This window comes from Rhinolophus sinicus, chromosome X (genome assembly GCF_036562045.2).
Source record: "Rhinolophus sinicus isolate RSC01 chromosome X, ASM3656204v1, whole genome shotgun sequence".
NCBI classification, from domain to species: domain Eukaryota; kingdom Metazoa; phylum Chordata; class Mammalia; order Chiroptera; family Rhinolophidae; genus Rhinolophus; species Rhinolophus sinicus.
In genome coordinates this window covers 74,742,329-74,764,815 of record NC_133768.1, presented here as the reverse complement: position 1 = coordinate 74,764,815, position 22,487 = coordinate 74,742,329, and the positions used below count along the sequence as shown (strand labels likewise).

Sequence of the window (22,487 nt, the reverse complement as noted above, 5' to 3'; positions counted from 1 at the left end):
ATATCCATACAGAGAAAATAATTATTTCGAGTGCCTTTAAAAATAGATATTTTGACTACAATTCTTTATTGAAATTAGTCAATTCGAAGGGGAAAAACAGCAAATAAATAATTAACGACATTTAAGAATTATATTATCATTATTAAATATCTAATTTTGTTAATTTACAAATTGCTATTTTGAATCTAATATAGGTATATTTTAGGACAAAGGGAATAATAAATCATATTAACGTCATTAGGAACCAAGATTTTCACCTTAGGGAGAGAGAGGTGGCAAGGGAAGAGAATAAATGTACAAAAACCTTTTTATTTTAAATTTCAGTTGGAAGTAATAACATGTGAACTCATAATATTTTTTATCCTAAATATACATATTTCTGAACTCTGTCCACTGAAAATGCATCACAACAATGACAAATCCCATAGCAATAAAAACACCTAAGATTCAGACTGCAATATCAAAATCACATTTTTCACGAAAAAGTATCTGCAATCAGAGACAAGGCCAATAACAGACCTCGAGAGGAAAACTACAAAATAAGCCTGAAGGGTCTTGTATCAGAAAGCAAGGAAGTTATCAAAGATCAATAGGGTTTTCTCAAAAAGACACAGGACATGGACCAACTTGAAGGGACTCCCACAGACCAAACACGGGAAAAGGTGGGCTTCAAAAAGAATAACCAGTACAACGATTGAAACACATAACTACCAAGTGTTTATAATGATAAGAACTTGAAAAAACCTTCTTGATCATCATTCAAAGTTGCTGGTATACCAACTCATTACCCTATTAGAATACTAAGTGATAAATTAGAATTCTAGCTAATAAATGAAGGATTTACAGAATTTTTTAAAACATTGTTTTTGCACATCCAAATTAAAAAAAAAAAAAATGGAGCTAAGCAATGATCATTAATAGATGCTAAACCATTAGGTTAAAATTGCTGGAGAAATTTTTGATGGCAGAATCAGGTTCATATACCTGAGCTAGCACTGATCAAACCTAGCATTAAAAAGTGGGATAGACTTAAAGACATGGAAATATGTGACTTAAATGAGAGAATTCAAGATTGTAGTTCTGAAAAAACTCAACGAGATACAAGTAAACACAGACAGGAAGTTTAATGAACTCAAAAACAAAATCAAAGACAAAAATGAACATTTTATGAAAGGGATAGAAATTTAAAAAAAGAACCAAATAGAATTTCTGGAGATTAAGAACTCAATAAAGAAATGAAGAATGAAATAGCCAGCCTAGGTAATAGAGTTGACCAAATAGAGGAAAGAATCAGTGACATCGAAGATAGAACTCTGGAAATGACACCAATGCAAAAAGAGAGACTTGAAAGTTAAAAGAAATGAAAGAACTCTACAAGAAGTTTGTGACTCCAACAGAAAGAGCAATATAAGAATAAGAGGCATACCAGAAGGAGAAGAAGGGGAGAAGGGAACAGATTATATTCAAAAAAATAAGTCTATGAGCACTTCCCAAATTTGTGGAAAGAACTGGATCCTAGAATCCAAGAAGCAACTAGAACACCCAATTACCTCAATCCCAACTGCCTTCTCCAAGGGACATTCTATTGAAACTGTAAAAAATTAACTACAAAGATGGAATCCTCATGGCAGCCAGGGAGAAGAAGACAGTAACCTATAAAGGAAAGTCCAATAGATTATCATCAGATTTTTCAGCAGAAACTCTACAAGCCAGGAGGGAGTGGAACCAAATATTCAAACTATTGAAAGAGAGAAATTATCAGCTAAGAATAATATATGCAGCAAAGATATCCTTTAGATATGAAGGAGGAATAAAGATCTTTCCAGACATACAGAAGCTGAGGGAATTTTATAACACACATCTTGCACTATGAGAAATACTGAAAGAGGCTACTCGACCAGCATAAACAGGGATAATTTGTGACAACAAAAACCATAAAAGAGGGGAGAGTAAAGGTCTGAACCAGCATAAAGGAATGGAGAAAGTAAGCATGCTGAAGAAAATGGAATACTCGAAATATGAAACTTTCTTTTACATAAACTTAATGGTAACCACTAAGAACAAAACAAAACAAAAATCCAGAGCTGAAATGTGTAAAATAACACAAGAAGAAAATGAGCAAAAATTCATAAAATACCACCATAATGAAATAACAGACGGTAACAAAAAAGCAAATAAATAACTGAGACACAGTCCTACCAGAAAACCAAAGACAGAATGATAGAAAATCCTCATATATCAATAATCACCCTAATGTAAATAGACTGAACTCACCGATAAAAAGGCACAGAGTAGTAGATTGAATAAAAACCTAAGCCCAACCATATGAAACAGAGAACAAAGAGACAACAGAAAAACCTAATGCAACAAAGAGGTGCTTCTTTGAAAAGATTAATAAAATTGACAGACCCTTGGCTAGACTCACTAAGATAAAAAGAGAAAAGACACAAATAAGCAAAATTAGAAATGAAAGAGGGGAAGATATCACAGATGCCACAAAAAAACAAAGGATCATCCAAAAATACTATGAAGGACTAAATGCCACCAAATTCAATAACCTAGAAGAAATGGACAATTTCTTAGAAACATATAGCCTTCCTAAGTTGAATCATGAAGAACTGGGAAATCTAAACAGACCGATCACCAGTAACAAAATTGAGTCAGTCATCTGAAACCTTCCCAAAAGCAAAAGTCTGGGACCAGAAGGCTTCACTAGTGAATTCTACCAAACATTCCAATAGTAGGATCTAATACCCATCCTACTCAAACTCTTCCAAAAAATTGAAGAAGAGACAATACTCCCTAACTCATTTTATGAGTCCAACACTATCCTGATACCAAAACCTGATAAGGATAAGACACAAAGAAAATTACAGACCAATATCTCTGATGAATACAGATGCAAAAATGTTAAACAAAATTCTAGCCAATCGAATGTTACAATTCATTAAAAGAATATTAATCACGACCAAGTGGGGTTCATCCCAGGGACACAAGGATGGTTCAACACATGCAAATAGATCAATGTGATACACCACATAACAAAATAAAGGACAAAATCATATGATTACATCAATAGACGGAGAAGAAGCATTTGAAAAGATACAACATCCATTTATGATTAAAACACTTAATAAAATGGGATAGAAGGAAAACACCTGAACAAAATAAAGTCCATATATGGAAAACCATCAGCTAATATCAGAATTAATGGTGAAAAACTGAATTCCTTTGCTCTACGTTCAGGAACATGACAGGGCTGTCCCCTATCACCTCCGCTTTTCAACATAGTGTTGGAAGTCCTCACCAGAGCAATCAGGCAAGATAAATAAATAAAAGACAACCAAATTGGGAATGAAGAAGTTTAACTGTCACTCTTTGCAGATGACATGATGCTATTACATATAGAAAACCCTAACAACTCCACCAAAAAGCTATTAGAAAACAATAAATGAATACAGTAAATTTGCTGGCTACAAAATCAACGTGCAAATGTCCACTGCATTCCTACATACTAACAATGAAATCTCAGAAAAAGAAATTGAAAAAAAAAAAAATTCCTGGGTCAGCACGGTGGCTCAGATGGTTTGAGCTCCATGCTCCTAAAGCCGAAGTCTGCCAGTAAAATTCCCACATGGGCTAGTGGGGTCTCAACCACAAGGTTGCCGGTTCAATTCCTCGACTCCCGCACGAGATGGTGGAATCTGCTCCCTGCAACTAAGTTTGAACATAGCACCTTGAGCTGAGCTGCCGCTGAGCTCCCACATGGCTCCGTTGGTTGGAGCACGTCCTCTCAACCACAAGGTTGTGGGTTCAACTCCCACAAAGAATGGTGGGCTGTGTCCCCTGCAACTAACAACTGGCAACTGGACCTGGAGCTGAGCTGCGCCCTCCACAACTAAGATTGAAAGGACAACAACTTGACTTGGAAAAAGCCCTGGAATTACTCACTACTCCCCAATACAGTGCTGTTCCCTTTCCTCAATTAAAATAAATAAATAAATAAACAAATAAATAAATAAAAATTAAAAAACAGTTCCTTTTGCACTCACAACAAAAAGAATAAAACACCTAGGAATAAACTTAACCAAGGTTGTGAAAGAATTATACACTGAAAATTATAAGACATTTTTAAAAGAAATTGAAGAAGACACAAAGAAATGGAAAGACATTCTGTGTTCATGGATTGGAAGAATCAACATAGTTAAAATGGCCATATTACCCAAAGCAATATACAGATTTAATGCAATCCCCATCAAAATGCCAATGGCATTTTTTAAAGAAGCAGAACAAAAAACTGTCAGATTTGTATGGAACCACAAAAGACCCTGAATAGCCAAAGCAATCCTAAGAAAAAAGAACAATGCTGGAGGTATCACACTACCTTGTACTTCAGGTTGTACTACAGGCCAACAATAATCAAAACAGTACGGTATTGGTAGAAAAACAGACACACAACAGAATCGAACTGAGAACCTAGAAATAAACCCACATAAATATGGACAGATAATTTTTGACAAATAAGCCAAAAACATACAATGGAGAAAAGACAGCCTCTTCAATAAATGGTGCTGGGAGAATTGGAAAGCCACACGCAAAAGAATGAAACTAGACTGCTATCTGTCACCGGGTACCAAAGTTAATTCAAAATGGATCAAAGACCTAAACGTAAGACCTGAAACAATAAACTGCATAGAAGAAAACATAGATGCTAAACTTATGGACCTTGGTTTCAAAGAGCATTTTATGAATTTGACTCCAAAGGCAAGGGAAGTAAAATCTAAAATAAATGAATGGGACTATATCAAACTAAATAGCTTCTGCACAGGAAAAGTAATCATTGACAAAATAAAGAGGCATCCAACTGAATGCAAGAATATGTTTGCAAACAACGTGTCTGATAAGGGGCTAGTATCCAAAATATATAAGGAATTCATACAACTCAGCAACAAAGAAACAAACAATCCAATTAAAAAATGGGCAGAGGACCTGAAGAGACATTTCTCCAAAGAGGACATACAAATGGCCAATAGACATATGAAACAATGCTCAACATCACTAATAATCAGAGAAACGCAACAAAAACAAAATGAAATATCACCTCACACCAGTTAGAATGGGTATCATCAACAAGACAAATAATAACAAGTGTTGGAGAGACTGTTGAGAAAAAGGAACCCTCATACACAGTTGGTGGGAATGCAGACTGGTGCAGCCGTTATGGAAGGCAGTGTGGATGTTCCTCAAAAAATTACGAATAGAATTACCATATGACCCAGCAATCCCTCTCCTGGGTATCTACGCAAAAAATCTGAAAACATTTATCCATACAGACATATGTGCTCCTATGTTCACTGCAGCTTTATTTATGGTGACCAAGACATGGAAATAACCAAAATGTCCTTTGATAGATGAATGGATAAAGAAGTTGTGGTATATATACACAATGGAATACTATTTGGCCAGAAGAAAAGATGAAATAGTACCATTTGCGACAACATGGATGGATTTTGAGATTATAATGCTAAACGAAGTAAAGTTTACACAGATTTGCTAAACGAAGTAAGTCAGACAAAACAAGTAGAGAACCATATGATTTCACTGATACATGGTATATAAAACTGAAAACAACAAACAAACAAGACAAACAAATGAAGAAACCAAAACTCATAGATACAGACAGTAGTTTAGTGGTTACCAGGAGGTAAGAGAGGAGGGGAGTGGTAGATGAGGGTAAAGGGATCAAATATATGGCGATGGAAAGAGAACTTACTCTGAGTGGTGAACATACAAAGTGAAATATAGATGCTGTTTTACAGAATCATACACCTGAAATCTGTGATACTAACAATTGTCACCCCAGTAAACTTTAAAGAAAAATGTGGAGCAGACAGATATTTGGGCCATAAGATGTAACTCAGTCATAAGTGCACAATTCTACCTATATTCTTTTCTGATTTTCTTTAATTTTTTTTTGCGGTATGTTTACATACAGTAAAACACACAAATTTTAAGCGTACAGCTCTTTCTTTATCCCCAGAGAGTTCTCTAGTGTCTCTTGTAAGGCAACCACTAATTTGCAGGAAATAAGAAGGAACACAGGAACAATTTAAATGACATCGTGAGTAAACAATCAGCCAGATGCAGAACGTGGAACACAGCACAATACAAATGACCCAGTTTCCCCAAGGGTACAATAAAAGACTGAAGAAAGACAGCAAGGAAATGCAACATGTGGAACTTGGTTGGATCTGCGTTTGAACAAACCTATTGTAAAAAGACATCTTTGAGACAATTGAGGAAATCTGTACATAGATTGAGTTTTAAAGTATATTGATAAATCATTACTAATTATTTTGAGGTGTCATAATGGCATAGTGGTTATCAGAGAGACATACTGAAACATTCATTGGTAGAATGAATGATGTGAGGGAGTTACTTTAAAATAGTCCAAAAAACAGTGCTGGGGTATAGATGAAACATAGTTGTGAAAATGATGATAATTTTTGTAGCTGAGTGATGGGTACTTGGGGGTTTATTGTACTGTAGTCTCTGTACATTTGTGTATGCTTACAAATTTCCATAATAATAAGTCTTTAAAGATCTGTATGTCAAGAGTTGCGTGTCATCTAAGATCTGTGGATGCAGGTACTATGAGGTCACCTATTCCTAAGCACTTCTGAAGTTCAAGGTGAGGGGCGTTTAAGGCACTCCCAGACACTTGGTAATGGGAATTGATAGAATGGACAGTTCTTTGTTAGTGCCAACAGTGCTTAGCGACATAGTTACCGGTAGCCAAAGCTATTATAAGATATGTTATGATTATTATGAAGAACTTTAATAATATATCCATTCAGTACAGAAAAAAACAACATAGAAATATGCCTGCTAAAATAAACTAAGTATTTTGAGTTTCTTCCCTACTTTTCCAGTACTTTACCCACACCATTCATAAATAGTACATAAGGCAAGCTACCTGTTAAGAAGTAGACAGTAAAAAGAATTATTATGTAAAATTTGTACAACTATTAAATTTCTAGAGCTCAAAGGATCATGTTTGTCTTTTACGCACATATAAACATGCTGTCATCACCCAAGTATCCAATCACTCCATCACCCATCACTCCAATTAAGGGGCATTGGCAATCTATGAACACAGAATTTCAGAGCTAAATGGGACGTTGGAGATAGTGTTCTCTCGGTCTCTAATTTAAAAAATGAAGAAACTGAGTCTCAGAAAAGTTAAATATGATTTTCCAAAGGCCAGTAATTTTTAAACTAGTTTCCTCCCAATTCAAACAAACAAAAAGCACTGAAATATATGTTAGCCTAAAAAATTTTCAGAAAAACTAAACTAAATGTTCACTTCAAATATGAGGCAAATTCTGATTTCCAGAACATCTGAACCTGAAAAATCATACATCTTAGAATTGAGGAAATGTTGTATTCATTCAAAAGTAGTTATTCTTTAACATCGTCGTTTAAACCATTATTTCCCAGATTTACTCTCTTTAAGATACACAAACAAAATTATGTGTGCATGGTACCTTGGGAGGGTATACAACCTGAGGGACCAGCCCTGTGAACCCAGAGGATTGAGATGATCATACTAGTTGGAAAGCTCTGGTTTAAATCATTTGTATGATATATATTTTTAATAAATTGGAAAGTTGTGAGAATTTATCACTTTTATAGTTCTTAACCATAAGCTACTTTAAAATATTCTTACAGTGGTTTATATACACATCTGGATATGTAAAGATAACTATCAAAATGCAAAACATTAATTGTAGACATACATCAACTGTTATACTTAACTTTTTATAGACTAAATTTTTTTCACTTCAATATGAGACTTTTCCAATTGTCTCATAACACTTCATTTGCTTTTTCCTCTGTTTCGGTCAACAAAACATTTAATATACAGCAAATATTACTTACTCTGATTCCTTTTGGTCCGGATGGCCCCGGAACTCCAGTATCACCCTGAAAAAGAAAACATATTCAGTTCTTTTTTCCTTCAAAATAGCCCTCAAATCACTAATTTTAGGTTATAAAATAAGAAAGTTAAATTTTTGTGAAACTTTCTGAAAGTGAGAAATTTACACACCCAAGCACAAAGCATTTATTAAAACTGAAAGCACTGAGGTAAGTTATTATATGATTAAAAAATAAGAAAGGCCTTTATTTACTGATAAGAAAACCGCTGACATGTAGAAGAAACTTTATACCTGTAAAGTTCATTATGAATCATGCAAGAAAACAAAAATGAAATAGTGGCATAGATATTCCCTAAGTCATTTATGTATAAAGAAAATATGAGCTGAAAATCTGAGCAATTTCTATATCATGCTTATCTGCTTGCCAGGGTGATAAGTAGGACGATCTAAGAGTGCAAATATGTGTTGTTCTTGAGTTTGCTGTTTTAAAACTTTGTATTTTTTAAAATTTTAAATTATTTTTTTATTTTTCATTACTGTCAGGTGTACAAAACCACATAATGATAAATATTTACACACCTCACAAAGTGATAACCCACCCCACAAGCTTATTATTCCTCTGACATGTACATAGGTAGCTATTACAATACCGTTGACTATATTCCCTATGCTGTAGTTTACATCCCATGACTCTATAAATACGTTTAATTATAGTTGACATTCAATATTATTTTATTTTAGTTTTAGTTGTACAATGCAGTGGTTAGACATTTATATAATCTACCGCATTTCCCCCAAAATAAGACTGGGTCTTATATTAATTTTTGCTCCAAAAGATGCATTAGGGCTTATTTTCAGGGGATGTCTTATTTTTTCATGTACAACAATCTACATTTATTCATGTACAACAATCTACATTTATTCACTTATTCATGTACAAAAATCTACATTTTTTCAAATACAATCATGTCATCTTCTTCTGGAACATCGTCATAACTCTCCAAACCACGAATTCCGGCTTGAATTTCTTGCGACTCCATTTCCTGTAGAACCATTGGCCCCAATCTCTCATGTCCAGCAACAGAGCTCTCCTTAAATGAGCCCTTCTTCTCCATGTAGCCTGCTCGTAGTGCATTGGCAACACAGCCATCAGTGATTTTATCCCATTAATTCTTCACCCAACTCATGACCTCTTGCAGGCTAGGCTTCACAAAGTTTCTACGCTGATTTCTCTCCATTCTAGTTTCAATGTAGTCATTGATTTCCATGCACAAATCATTCTTGAATGGCTTGTTTATTGCAATATCAAGAGTCTGGAGATAGGCAGTCATTCCTGCGGGAATCATTATTTGATCTAGTCTTCTCTCTGCAAGGAAGTTCTTCATGTCTTTAGGGTGGTGAGGGCTGGCTGAATCCCAGACTAGCAGACCTCTTTGGCCACCTCACAAAACAAGTGGCAGCATTAAATCGACCCACTTCCTTATAACTGCTTGTGTGCACCAAGCTTTTTCGGTTTCAAGAACATAAATGCCTGAAACACGTTCAACCTTATCTTTCTTGCTCTTAGTGATGATTAGAAGTGGGGCTGTCTTTCCATCCAGACGAACTGCCAAAAATACAGGTAACAGGTGCACTTTCGTAACCTGTGGAGGGAATGCATATTGACGAGGCCCCCCTCTGATCAATTGTCATTTGAGATCCTTGGCCCATAAACACTGCAGTTTCATCCACAGCAATCATGTTGGAGAGTTGGTATTTAGAAAAGTCGATGCCATCAACAAAGGACTTGAATGCAAATGCACATTTAATAACTTCAGCATCTTCCAGCTTGAACAGTGCTGTTGATCTTAGAGTTCATATCGCTGAAGGAAGCCAGCCAGCCAGTGTTGTGATGCTTTGAATTCTTCTGGGGGTATTTCTAACTGTGATGCATTGCAAGGGCAAATGCTTGAATATCAGCCCTGCGCACAACCAAAGCCTTTGCTCTCCTGTCAACAATCCATTCACAGATGATGTCTTCCAGCTCAGGAAATAATGGTTGCTGACCTGATCCACACTTGTGCTTCTTAGCATTTCCCTCGTGCACCTGTTGACTGAGGTTATCGTACTCTGCTTGCCATTTTCGGACCATTTGGAGATCCAACTTCTCTTTGCAGAAAGCCATAAGATTCTTACCCTGGGAGTCCTCCAAGATTCTTTTCTTGTACTGGATGGAATAGCTCTTTCTGTTTGCACTCATCTTGTCTGGGGGCAAAAATATTACTCCCTTAAATCCACCATTAAATCAAGTGTTAACTGAACACGTACGAGACAGGAGTGGCAACAAAAATAATGACAGTTAAGAATGATGGTCCACACAAAAGCGACGAAAAATTGCAGGCACCAAAATTTAGAAAACGTGCATTAAGTATGTCCGTTGCAACACACGACGTATTGAATTATGAAGATTCATATTAGACACAACCATGTCCGTTCATTATCAAGTGCGCACGTTATTCCTTCATTGTGTCTGTACTCCGATTGGTCATTTGGCAATAAGTCTGGAGTTCATCTGTTTACATAAGCATTTACCTCTCTTCCAAAGGTGCCCGCTTGGGTATTTACAGAAACTTAATTATAATTAATATTATCATTTATTTTAAGTATTAATGTCAGTAATATTATTTATTTGTATTAAATATACATTATTATTTTATAATTCAATACATCTGCTGTATGTTGCAACGGACATACTAAATGTGTCCTTCTGGCTGACGATCTTAACTGGGGCTTATTTTTGTGGTAGGGCTTATATTACGAGCATCCTGAAACATCATGCTAGGGCTTGTTTTCCAGTTAGGTCTTATTTTCAGGGAAATACGGTATGAAGTGATCCCCCGATATACCTAGTACCCATCTGACAACCTACATAGCCTTTACATTATTGACTATATTCCCTATACTGTATTTCACATCTCTGTGACTATTTTATGACAACCAACTTGTACTTCCTAATCCCGTCACCTTCTTCCCTATACCCCAAGCACCTCTCATCTAACAACCATCAGTTTTGTTCTCTGTATCTATGGGTCTATTTCTGTTTTGTTTGATCCTTCATTCTCTTCTTTAGATTCCACATTTAACTAAGATCATACGGTATTTGTCTTTCTCAGTCTGACATATTTTACTTAGCATAATATCCTCTAAGTCCATCCATGTTGTTGCAAATGGTAAGATTTTATTCTTTTTTTGTGGCAGAGTAATACTCCACTGTGTAAATGTACCACAATTTCTTTATCCAATTGTCTATTGATGGGCATTTTGGTTGTTTCCATATCTTGGCTATTGTGAACAGCACTGCAGTAAACACAGGGGTGCATATATTTCTGCAAATCAGTGTTTCGAATTTCTTTGGATAAATACCCAGGAGTGGAAATGCTGGGTCATTTACTAAATTCATTTATCAGTTCTAATAGTTTTTTGGTGGAATCTTTGGAGTTCTCTATGTATAGTATCATGTCATCAGCAAATAATGAGAATTTTAGAATTTTACTTCCTCCTTTCCTATTGGGATGTATTTTATTTTATTTTTTCTTGTCTGACTGCTGTGGCTAGAACTTCTAGTACTGTGTTAAATAATAGTGGTGACAGTTCGCATCCTTGTCTTGTTCCTGATGTTAAGGGGAACACTTTTAGCTTTTCCCTATTAAGTATGATGCCAGCTGTGGGTTTGTCATATATGGCCTTTATTATGTTGACATATGTTCCCTCTATTCCCACTTTGCTCAGAGTTTTTATCATAAATGGATGCTGGATTTTGTCAAATGCTTTTTCTGCATCTATTGACATGAACATATGATTTTTATTTTTCATTTTATTTATGTGCTGTATCATGTTAATTGATTTGTGGATATTGAACCAACCTTGCATACCAGGAATGAATCCCACCTCAGCGTGATGCATGATCTTTTTAATGTATTGCTGAATTTGGTTTGCTAATATTTTGTTGAGGATTTTTGCATCTATGTTCATTAGGGATATCAGCCTATAGTTTTCTTTTTTTGAAATATCTTTGTATGGTTTTTGGAGCAGGGTAATGGCGATCTCATAAAATGAGCTTGGGATCCTTCCCTCCTCTTGGATTTTGTGGAATAGTTTGAGGAGAATAGATGTTAATTCTTGTTGACTAGTTGTTAAAATTCACCTGTGAAGCTATCTGGTCCAGTACTTTTGTTTGTTGTGAGCTTGTTGATTACTAATTTGATATCTTTGGTAGTAATCCATCTGTTCAGATTTTCTGTTTCTTCTTGATTTAGCCATGGAATATTGCATGCTTCTAGGAATTTATTGATTTCTTCCACATTTGTTGGTGTATAGTTGTTTGCTATAGTTGTTTGTAGGATTTTCTTAATTTTTTTTGTATTTCTCCTCTGTCGCTTGTCACTCTTCCTCTTTCATTTCTGATTTCATTTATTTTGGTCCTTTTCTTAATAAGTCTTGATAAAGGTTTGTCAATTTTGTTTCTCTGTTCTACAAACCAGTTCTTGGTTTCATTGATTTTTTTTTGTCTGTTTCATTTATTTCCCCTCTTATTTTTCTTCCTTCCTTCTTTTTACTCACTTTGCTCTACTTTTTCCAGTTCCCTTAGGTATTAAAGATAGACTGTTGATTTGAGATATTTCTTGTTTCTCTATGGAGGCCTGCATTGCTATGAATTTCCCTCTTAGGACTGTTTTTGCTGTGTCCCATAGATTTTGGATCACTGTGCTTTCATTTTCATTTGTCTCAAGGTATCTTTTGATTTCTTCCTTGATCTCATTAATGACTCACTTATTATTTAGTAGGATGTTATTCAGTCTCCATGTGTTTGTGTGTTGTCAGGTTATTTTTTCCTCGTAATTCATTTCTAGTTTCATACCACTGTGGTCAAAGAAGACACTTGATATGATATCAGTCTTCTTAATTGTATTGAGACTTGTTTTGTGGCCTAATATGTTGTCTATCTTGGGAAACGTTCCACGTGCACTTGAAAAGAATGTATAGTCTGCTGCTTCTGGGTGAAATGCTCTAAAACTATCAATTAAATCCATCTGGTCCAGTGTGTCATTTGAGCCCGCTGTTTCTGTGTTGATTTGCTGTCTGGATGATCTGTCCATTGGTGTCAGTGAGGTGTTAAAGTCCCCTACTATGATTGTGTTACTGTTGATCTCTGTCATTATGTCTGTCAATATTTGTTTTATATATTTAGGTGCTCCTATGTTGGGTGCATGGATATTTACTTGGGTGCGTAGATATTATGTCCTCTTGTTGGACTGATCCCTTTGTTATGATGTAATGTCCTTCTTTGTCTTTTATTATAGTCTTGTTTCAAAGTCTGTTTTATCTGATATAAGTATTACTACCCCAGCTTTTTTCTCATTTCTTTCCCTTTGTGTGAAACATCTTTTTCCATCCCTTTACTTTCAGTCTGTTCTGGTAGATCTCCTATGCCTTTAGGTCTGAGGTGGGTCTCTTGTAAAAAGCATATGCATGCCTCTTGTTTTCTTATCCCCTCAGTTACCCTATGTCTTTTGAATGGAGCACTTAATCCATTTACATTTAAAGTGAGTACTGATAGGTACAGAGTTATTGCCATTTTATTATTCATATTTATGATCTTCCATTAGTTTTTGTTGTTGTTTTCTCCTTTCTTCTGCTTAAAGAAGTCCTTTTAACATTTCCTGTAATACTGGCTTGGTGGTAATGAATTCCTTTAGCCTTTTCTTATCTGGTAAACTCTTTATCTCTCCTTCAGTTTTGAATGCTAGCCTTGCTGGGCAGAGTAGTCTTGTTTGTAGGCCTTGGTTTTCCATCACTTTGAATATTTCCTGCCACTCCTTTCTCTCCTGCAAAGTTTCTGTAGAAAGAAATCAGCTGACAGGTCTTATGGGAGCTACCTTGGAAGTAACTAGCTGTGTTTCTCTTGCTGCTTTTAGATTTTGTCTTTGTCTTTAACTTCTGGCCTTTAATTATGATGTGTCTTGGTGTGGGCCTCTTGGGGTTCATCTTGTTTGGGACTCCCTGCACTCCCTGGACTTGTATGTTTACTTCCTTCACCAGGTTTAGGAAGTTTTCAGTCATTGTTTCTTCAAATAGTTTCTCAACCCCTTGCTCCCTCTCTTCTCCTTCTGGTAGTCCTATGCAGTGAATGTTGTTGTGCTTGATGTTTTCCCACAGGTACCTCATACTATCTTCATTGCTTTTTGTTGTTATTGTTGTTTTGATTAGGTGTATTCTACTACCTTGTCTTCTAAATCGATGATTCCATCCTCTGCTTCATCTAGTCCACTATTGATTCCTTCTAGTGTAGTCTTCATTTCAGTTACTGTACACTTTATTTCTGACTGGTTCTTTTTATGGTTTCTATGTCCTTCTTTATGCTTGCTATCTCTTTGTTGAAATTTTTACTAAGTTCCTTATGTGTTCTTATAATCAGAGTTTTAAACTCTGTCTCTGGTAGGTTCATTGCCTCCATTTCATTTAGTTCTATTTCTGGAGGTTTCTTCTGTTCTTTTATTTGGGACATGTTGTTTTGTTTCCTCATTCTGGCTGCCACTCTGTGTTTGTTTCTATGTATTTGGTAGACCTCCTATGTCTCTGAGTGTTTTCTGGGTGTCCTTATGTAGTATGTGTCCGTGTAGTCCAATTGTGCAGTCTCCCTTATCTCCTGTGCATGTGTTCCAGGAGTGTCCCTTGTCTGTTGTACGTGTTCTCCTGTTGTAGTCGAGCCTTGATTGTTGTGTCCGTTGGAGGGATTTACTCCCAGGAGAACTAAATGCAAGGTTTGGCTATGCCCACAGTGTATGAGCTACTATGTGGGGTCTGACCCTTTGGAAGAGGCTTCGCCCCTGTGGGCTCTAGCGCCTGTTGAGATCCCCCTTTGTGTATGCCACTTGTCGGGCTAACCAGACAGTGCTCTGGTGTGGTCTGAAGCTGGCCTCTGGGTGTGTTGTTTCTGCCCCTCTTGGGCAGGGGCTTTGTGCAGGAAAATTTCAACCTTGCCTGTTATTGGCCTGTGGCTCCCTCATAGAATCCTCAAAGGTATATGTGGTTGGCTGCTACTTGTGCTAGACCTGGAGGCATGTGTGGGTCCCTTGCTGTGAATTGAGGCTGGCTGCCACTAATAGTGAGCCTGAGGCAGCTTAGCAAAAGGCCCAGGGTCCACTGAGCCCTATTGCCCCCTGCCAGCTGTCTGTAAGGCCCAGCCATTGAAAGAGAATCATTGGGTGTGTGTCCCAGGGTGGCTGACTTGGTGTTGAGAGCACCCTTGGTGATGCAGCAATAGCTCGGTGGGTTGGAGTTCAAGAGAATCACAAGACATGAACTGTGGTTTTTACAAAGTTAACGAAGATTCAGTTCTTATGCCAGTGCTCAGCCTGTGACCACCTTGCACAGTGCCCCCAGAGCACTGTAGCCAGCCACTGCATTAGGCTCGCAAATCCCCGAGAGCTGCCCCCAAGTGGCTGCAGTGCAATTTTAGGATCATTGTCCATTACCAAAATCTCCCAGGGCTGTTGTGGGTTTTTTGCTTCTGTAAAAGACCTCTGCAGTTTGAGGGATAGGGATGGCCACTTGGGCGCCCAGAGCGGCCCTGGCAATGCAGCTCTAAGTGGATGGGGCGGAGTTCCAGGGAACTAAGGAGTGTGGTCAGTGGTTTCTACAAAGTCAATATAGTCTCAGCTTCCACACTGGTGCTGGGCCTGTGACCACCCCACAAAAATACCCTGAGAACACTATGGCCAGCCACCCATCTCAAGCCTGCCACCACTGGTCTCCGCTAAAGTGCAGGTCTTGGGTTACCACCCACCAGCAAACATTTCCCGGCCTTCTGCTTTGTTTTATAGAGCACTTTCTGCTGGCAAAGCTTAAGAATGAACAAGGAAGAACTATAGACATTCCTCTCTAGCTTCTGCTGTAGATTCCATGCAAAAGAGACTTCCCACAAGTGTTAATTTACCCATTTCTAGTTACAATCACTTTACTAGGAATAGAAAGTCTTGCCTAAATTTTCATTACTTAGTTTCTTTTAAAGATGAAATAAAACCATATTCTGTTTTAAAAGGCAGGAATTTCAGTGGAATATATAGCTAGCAAGCCACTGCCTGAGGCTTTAGATAGCTTTATTAAACTGGAACATACTACTTTATACAAGTGGTTTCCAAACTACTCAACTCACAGCCCTGGAGGTTCCATCAGAGGTTCCTCAATGCGTATGTCACAGCCCTCCTTCAATAAGATGGCCGTTTTATGGAGGGCATCTACAAAAAGTTTCATTTTGAGAAACGGTCACCTGTGTATTAGTTTCCTATGCTGTTGTCGCAAATTACCACAAAACTGTGGTTTAAAAGAACACAATCTTACAGTTCTGGAATTCAAAAGTATGACAGGGGTTTCAGTGGCAGAGCTGTTACTCTCTGAAGGTTTTAGGGAGAGAATCCATTTCCTCTTTGTCCAGCTTCTGGAATCACCAGAATTCCTCAGCTCACGACCCTCTTCAAATTTCAAAGCCAGCAATGGCTGACTGAGTCTAATATTGATCACTCTGAAACTGACTCTTCTGTCTATATCTTCACATTTGAAAGACCCTTGATTACATTGGGCCCCCACAGATGACATAGAATATTCTTAGTTTAAGACCAGCTGATTGGCAACTTTAATTCTACCTGCAATCTTAATTTCACTTGCCTATGTAACCTCACATTCACAGTTTCTGGGGATTAGGTGGTGGGTATATTTAGGGGTGAGCAATATTCTGCCTACCCTACCCTGCTTTTAAAAAGGGTTAATATTCTACTCTTTCCAAAACAGATGCATCTTTAAAAAGAGTAAAGTAAATCTAATTCTATTTTTAAATAACTAGAAGATCATCTGCTAAATGAATCTTTTTGTGTCTTCACATTAAAGGCAGAAATAAGACAAGGATGCTTTAAGGTTGTACTGGCTGTACTAACCAACATGGTTAGATAAGAAATAAATTAGAGGTATAAAAATTGGAAAGGATGAGGCAAAACTACCACTATTTACAAATAATATGATTATACACACAGAAAATCCAAGACAATTAAATGTAAAACTACTATAATCGGTAACTGTATAAAAATTAATACATGAGGGAATCAACAGCTTTCTTATATACCAATAACTACCAGTCAGAAAACATAATGGTAGAAAATATGCAATTTACAATAGCAAAAAATACAAAATATTTAGGAATGAGCTTAAGAAATGTACAAGACTCATAAGAAGAAACTTTTTAAAAAACTTGTGAGGTTGAAAAAGAAGACTTGAACAAATGGAAAGTCAACATGTTCTTGGATAATAGGATTCAACATAAAAAAGTGTCTGTCTTCAATTCTAAATGATAGCTTTGCTGGGTAGAGTGACCTTGGTTGTAAGTCATTGCTTTTCATCACTTTGAACATTTCAGGCCAATAACTTCTGGTCTGAAAAACTGTGTTCAGAAATCAGAAGATGACAGTCGTCTGGGAGCTCCCTTGGAAGTAACTAACTTCTTTTCTCTTGCTGCTTTTAAGATACATTCTTTGTCTTTAACCTTTGGCATTTTAATTATGATGTGTCTTGCTGTGGGCCTGTTTGATTCATTTTGTATGGGACTCTCTGCAATTCCTCGGTTTGCATTTGTCTATTTCCTTTGCCAGGTTAGGGGCATTTTCCACCGTTATTTCTTCAACTGGGTTTTCAATTCCTTGCTCTCTGATCCCCTTCTGATACCCCTATGGTGTGAATGTTGGTACACTTGATGTTGCACAAAGGCCCCTTAAACTATCCTGATTTTTTGGATTCTTTTTTCTTTTCGCTGTGCTAATTGGGTGTTTCCTACTACTGTAACTTCTACATCACAAATGAATCCTCTGCTTCATCTAATCTACTGTTGATTCCCTCGAAGGCATAATTCATTTCTGCTATTTTATTATTAATTTCCCTCTAATGGATTATTCCTTTCTGCTATTTTCCTCTTTTTCAAAATTTTTGTTTCTTTCCATCACCATATATTTAATCCCTTTTACCCTCATCTACTAAATCACTCCCCACTTACCCTTCCGTAGCCACTAAACTATTGTCTGTGTCTATGAGTATTTGTTTCTTCATTTCTTTGTCGTGTTCTTTTATTGTCTTCAGTTTTAAATACCACATATCAGTGAAATCATGGGGTTCTCGACATTTTCTGTCTGACTTATTTCGCTCAGCATAATAATCTCAAGATCCATCCATGTTGTCGCAAATGGTACTATTTCATCTTTGCTCATGGCAGAATACTACTCCATTGTGTATATATATCACAGCTTCTTTATCCATTCCTTTGCTGAAGAACACTTTGGTTGTTTCCGAGTCTTGGCCCACATAAATAAAGCTGAAATGAACATTGCAGCACATGCATCTTTACAGATAAATGTTTTCAGATTTTGTGGGTAAATACCCAGGAGAAGGATTGCTGGGTCATACGGTAATTCTATTGTTAACTTTTTGGGGAACCTCCATATTGCCATCCATAGCGGCTGAACCAATCTGCATTCCCACTAACAGTGTATGAGGGTTCCTTTTTCTCCACAGCCTCTCCAACACTTGTTATTTGTCTTAATGATAACCATTCTAACTGATGTGAGGTGATATCTCATTTTGTTTTTGTTTACATTTCTCTGATGATTAATGATGTTGAACATTTTTTCGTATTTCTATTGGCCATTTGTATGTCCTCTTTGGAGAAAAGTCTCTTCAGGTCCTCTGCCCATTTTTTAATAGGACTGTTTGGTTTTTTTGTTGTTGAGTTGTATGAGTTCCTCATATATTTTGGATATTAGCCCCTTATAAGAGACGTTGTTTGCAAATATTTTCTCATATTCGGTTGAACGCCTCTTTATCTTGTCGATGGTTTATTTTGCTGTGCAGAAGCTTTTTAGTTTGATATAGTCCCATTCATTTACTTTATCTTGTACTTCCCTTGCCTTTGGAGTCAAATTCATAAAATGCTCTTTGAAACCAAGGTCCACAAGTTTAGTACCTATGTTTTCTTCTATGCAGTTTATTGTTTCAGGTATTATGTTTAGGTCTTTGATCCATTTTGAGTTAATTTTGGTACACGGTGACAAATAGTGGTCTAGTTTCATTCTTCTCCACGTGGCAATCCAATTCTCCCAGCACCATTTATCGAAGAGACTGTTTTTCTTCAATGCACATTTTTCACTCCTTTGTCAAAAATTATCTGTCCATATTTATGTGGGTTTATTTCTAGGTTTTCAATTCTAATCCATTGGTCTGAGTGTCTGTTTCTCCACCAATACCATACTAACTTAATTATTGTTGGCCTGTAGTACGAGCTGAAATCAGGGAGTGTGATACCTCAAGCATTGTTCTTTTCCCTCAGGATTGCTTAGGCTATTCGGGATTTTCTGTGATTCCATACAAATCTGATGATTTTTTGTTCTATTTCTTTTTTAAAAAATGCCATTGGAATTTTGATGGGCATTGCATTAAATTTGCATGTTGCTTTGGGTAATACGGCCATTTTAACTATGTTGATTCTTCCAGTGAATGAACATGGAATGTCTTTCCATTTGTTTGTGTCTTAATTTCTTTTAAAAATCTCTCATAGTTTTCAGTACATCGGTCCTTCACATCATTGTTAAGTTTATTTCTAGGTATTTTATTCTTTTTCTTGCCATTGCAAAAGGAATTGTTTTTTCTTTTTGTTTTTTAATTTCTTTTTCTGAGATTTCATTGTTAGTATGTAGGAATGCAATGGACTTTTACACGTTGACTTTTGTAGCTGGAAACATTACTGTATTTGTTTATTGTTTCTAGTAACTTTTTGATGGAGTCCTTTGGGTTTTCTATATATAGCATCATATCAACTGCAAAAAGTAACAACTGAACATCTTCACTCCGAATCTGGATGCCTTTTATTTCTTTCTCTTGCCCGATTGCTCTGGTTAGGAATTCCAATACTATGTTGAAAAGCAGAGGTGATAGGGGACAGCCCTGTCGTGTTCCTGAACGTAGAGCAAAGGGCTTCATTTTTTTCACTGTTAAATATATTTGATGAGGGTTTGTGATATATGGACTTTCTTTGTTACGGTATTTCCCTTTTATCCCCATTTTATCAAGTGCTTTACTTATACATGGATGTTGTATCTTGACAGACACATTTTCCTCATCTATTGATATAATCATATGATTATTCTCCTTTATTTTGTTTACGTGATGATGGATTTGCATATGTTGAACCATCCTTGTGCACCTGGGATGAACCCCACGTGGTCTTGATGTATAATCTTTTAATGAATTGTTGCATTCAATTTGCTAGAATTTTGTTTACAATTTTTGCATCTGTATTCATTAGAAATATTGGTCTATAATTTTCTTTTTGTGTGTTATACTTACCAGGTGATGGTACCTGGGTAATGTTGGCCCCTAAAATTAGAGAGTCTTGTTTCTTCTTCAATTTTTGGGAAGAGTTTGAGTAGAACAGGTATTAGATCCTAATCTTTGAATGTCCCCGACTTTTGCTTTTGGAAAGGATTCAGATGACTGATGATTAGTTATTTAGATTTTCCTTTTTTTTTCTTTTTTTTTTTTTCTCATTCTTCGTGATTCAGCTTAGGAAGGCTTTATGCTTCTAACAACTTGTCCATTTCTTATTGAATTTGGTGGCATAGAGTCTTCATAGTGTTTGGATGATCCTTTGTATTTCTGTGGCAACCGTGATAACTTCCTCTCTTTCATTTATGATTTTGTGTCATTTCTCTTTTTATCTTAGTGAGTCTAGTCAAGGGTTTGTCAATGTTATTAATGTTTTCAAAGAACCCGCTCTTTGTCACATTAATTTTTGTAGTCTTTTTGTTATCTATTTCATTTAGTTCTGGTCTGATTTTTATCATTTCCTTCCTTCTGCTGACTTTGGGTTTCATTTGTTCTTTTTTCTATCTCTTTAGGTGTAATGTGAGGCTGTTTATCTGGTGTTATTCTTGTTTATTGAGATACGCCTGTGATTATATAAATTTCCCTCTTAAAACTGCTTTTGGTGAATCCCAAAATTTTTGGTAGGATGTATTTTCATTGTCATTTGTTTCTATGTCTCTTTTGATCTCTCATCTTATTTCATCTTTCACACCATCTGTCTTTAAAAGTATGTTGTTTAATCTCCACGTTTGTGGTTTTTCCTGCTTTTTTTTGTGGTTGATACTCAATTTCAAAGTCTTGTGATCAGAGAATATGCCGGGTATGATTTCAGTCTTCTTAAATTTGCAGAGGCTGCATTTATGTCCCAATATATAATTTATCCTTGTCAATGTTCCATGTACACTAGAAAAGAATGTATAGTCTGATTTCTAGGATGAAGTACACTATAAATATCAATTATGTCCATTTCATCTAATGTGTCATTTAGGGCTGCTATTTCTTTATTTATTTTGCATTTGAATGATCTATCCATAGCTGTCAATGTTGTATGTACGTCCCCTACTATAATTGTGTTTTGGGTAATTTCTCCCTTTACTTCTGCAACTAGTTGCTTGGTGTATTTCAGTGCTCCCTGATTGGGGGCATAAATATTGGTGACTGTTATGTCTTCTTGTTGTATAGTCCCCTTTACCATTATGAAATGTCCACATTTGACTTTTGTTACCTTTTTTATCCTGAAGTCTGTTTCATCTGATATCAGTATGGCTACAGCTGCATTTCTCTGAATACCATTTGCTTGGAACGTGAATTTCCACCGCTTCCCTTTGAGTCTACATTTGTCCTTGTAGCTGAGATGTGTATCTTGGATACAGTATATGCTTGGGTTTAGTTTTTTTATCCAATCTGCTACTCTGTGCCCTTTTATGGGTGACTTCAATCAATTTACATTTAGGGTGATTATTGATATATGAGGATTTCCTATTATTCTATCCTTGGTTTCCATTGTTTCTTTGCCTTTTTGTTGCTGTGTATTATTTCAGTGTGTTGGTATTCTATGATTTTTCCCTCTATTCCTTCTTTCTTTGTGTTATATTTTCAGTTCTGGATGTTTTTTTCGTTGTATTTTTTTTTTTTTTTGAGTGCTTACCATTAAGTTTATGTAAAAGAAAGTTTGATATTTAGAGTATTCCATTTTCTTCAGCATACTTATTATCCCCATTCCCTTGGGCCGGTTCAGACATTTGCGTTCTCGTCTTTCATGTGTTTGTTGTTGCAAATCATCCCTATTAATGCTGTGAGTTGCTTTCTGTGCTGCATTAAGTTCTCTTTATCGTTTTTTTTTTCCTTTCCTTCTTTACCCTGTATGTTATGCATAAGTGTATAGTATCCTATTTGGAGTACAGGCTGCGATTTACTGTTTCTGTCTGTGTGAAACACTATTTATCATTTTGTATTATTTTGCTTTTTTGTTGTTTCAGGTAGTATTTCTTGCAGTGCAAGTCATGTGTTAGAAAATTTCCTCAGCTTCTCTATGTCTGGAAAGGTCTTTACTCCTCCTTCGTACCCAAAGGACATATTTGCTGGATATATTATTCTTGGCTCATGATTTCT

At 36.3% G+C, this 22,487-nt stretch overlaps 1 protein-coding gene across 5 annotated transcripts in view; it reads right to left on the bottom strand.

Moving 5' to 3' along the window:
• Positions 1-22,487, bottom strand: part of COL4A5 (collagen type IV alpha 5 chain) — a 373,394-nt gene that overhangs the window by 222,808 nt on the left and 128,099 nt on the right. For all 5 annotated transcript variants that reach the window (XM_074323261.1, XM_074323263.1, XM_074323262.1 and 2 more), the window contains one exon: positions 7,942-7,986. In XM_074323261.1, the coding sequence (XP_074179362.1) occupies positions 7,942-7,986 (45 nt within the window). The remainder of the gene's footprint in view (positions 1-7,941; positions 7,987-22,487) is intronic.